Source organism: Vollenhovia emeryi, unplaced genomic scaffold, assembly GCF_000949405.1.
Source record: "Vollenhovia emeryi isolate VEMERY1.0 unplaced genomic scaffold, V.emery_V1.0 DF946145.1, whole genome shotgun sequence".
NCBI classification, from domain to species: Eukaryota; Metazoa; Arthropoda; class Insecta; order Hymenoptera; family Formicidae; genus Vollenhovia; species Vollenhovia emeryi.
The window spans coordinates 1-1979 of record NW_011960221.1 but is presented as its reverse complement, the minus strand read 5'-3'; the positions used below and the strand labels follow the sequence as shown (position 1 = coordinate 1979).

At 61.6% G+C, this 1979-nt stretch overlaps 1 protein-coding gene across 1 annotated transcript; it reads left to right on the top strand.

Annotated features, from left to right (window-relative positions):
• Positions 1-339: 339 nt before the first annotated feature.
• On the top strand, positions 340-1044 carry LOC105560196. The gene has a single exon (XM_012009083.1). It carries the CDS (start codon positions 340-342, stop codon positions 1042-1044), a length of 705 nt encoding a protein of 234 aa, XP_011864473.1.
• Positions 1045-1979: the final 935 nt, after the last annotated feature.

Genomic DNA, 1979 nt, shown 5'->3' with positions numbered 1-1979 from the left:
GGCTTTGCGAGACTGGGTAATCGAAAACTTAGATGCGGCGCACCAGAAACAGGCGCATTATTATAATCTGCGTCGACGGGATCGACGCTTTGCGATTGGCGATCGGGTGTTAAAGCGACAGCATGTATTGTCGTCCGCTGCGCATGCCGTAGCAGCGAAACTGGCCACGAAGTATCATGGGCCGTTCACCGTGGCGAAGGTACTATCACCCGTGGTGTACGAGGTGGTGGACTCGGAGGGAAAAGCGCATGGGAAAATACATGTAAAAGACTTGAAACCCTATGTGGCTTGACCTGCGTTGTAGGTATTGTTTCGTATCGTCTCGTCGGGCCGAAGAGGATGTCGGCGGAACAGGCGCTGCGGGAGACGGCGGAGCTGTTGGAGGAGGCGGCCGCGCGGAACCCGGACTTCTGGCGGAGGCTGCGCGAGGAGATCGGCCGGGTACGGCTGAACAGCGGCGGACGCCAGAGTCGGGCCACCCAGACGGCGGGCCCCATCGTCGACGTCGGGGTACAGGCGAGCCCGACGACGGCCGAGCGGGCCGTACAGACGGACGCACCGGAAGAGGAGGCACGTCCGATCCGGGGCGCCGAGCGGTCGACGCAGACCGACGCGCCGGAGGAGGAGGCACGTCCGGCCCAGGGCGCCGAGCGAGCGGTGCCGGCGGACGCACCGGAGGAGGAGGCCCGTCCTGCCCCGGGCCCCGAGCGGGCCGCATCGCCCGACCTGCCGAGGACGAGCTGGACCAGCGCCGTGGCGAGGGCACACAGCCCTGACTGGCTCCGCCGCCCCTACCCGGGGTGTTGGAACTGCGAGGAGCGCGGGCACTACTATAGCGAGTGCCCGCGCCCCCGCAACACCCGGCGGTTCTGTTTCCGCTGCGGGCGCCGGGGCACCACCCTGAAGGACTGCCCGAACTGCGGAGACGCCTGGAGGGCCGAGGGCCCATGCGTCGAGGGTCGCGGCCGCGGACGGTCCACACCGGCCCTGCGTGGGAGCCAACTCCCGTCGCTGAGGCGGAGCGCCGCGGGATCACCACCGTGAGCGAAGAGGAGAGCCGAGCGGCCCAGGGCGTGAAGCCGCCGAGGGGCTACGCCCGGCCCCACTATTTTTTTTTTGTGTAGCGCTCCTTTTTTTTTTGGGTCTTCTTACTTTTTCCGCGCGTCTCGATTCGGCCACGACCATTCCTTTTTTTGTTTGCGCGTTGATCACGATTTTTCTGCGTTCTTTTGTTTCTTTTTTTTGGCGTTCGATCCCGATCATTCGGTTGCGTTCTCGTGTGATACTAGTCTTTAGGTTAGTTCTCGCGTCGATCAAGATCTTTCTTCGTTTTACTTTTTTTGTTGTTCGATTCAAATTTTCCTTTTGCGTTCCCGTTATGATAAACGCCCTTAGTTGTGCGCGCGTCAATCATGATGTTATTTTTTTTATGTTATCGTCTAGATTAGGATTTTTTCTTTCCTTTCGTGGCTCGCGTTCGACCGCGACACCATGTTTCCGTTGTGGTTAGTCCTTCGTTTCGCGCGCGTGCCATCGCGATCTCGTGGTTCCGTACGGGTGGAGTTTCGTACTGTAATATTCCGGGGGTTGCCGCGGAGCGGGAATCAGACGGGGGAACGAGAGGAGTTGTAAGTTCGCCCCAACGCGCCTTCTACCGAGAGAGTGTATGAAATAAACGGCTCCGTCCGAGAAGCTGCGAAATAATTATTCCACGACCCTCTCCCCCGCGCTGGGGGCATGCGAGCGCCCCGGGCCGGTACTTCAGCGTTGCGATCGGGAGCCGCTGGACCCGCGGTACTGCGAGATGGCGGCGATTGCGGCCGTCGCGGTTGCTTGACTGTGTGTGTCCGTCCTTTGTGAGTGGGTCTGAGCTCTGGAGGCTGCGATCGCTCTCCGACGCCCGAACCGCGACTCGGGAGTCGGGCGGGGGACTGATGGGGGCGATCGACGCCGGCACGGTTTCTCTTGGGGGTGAGGGG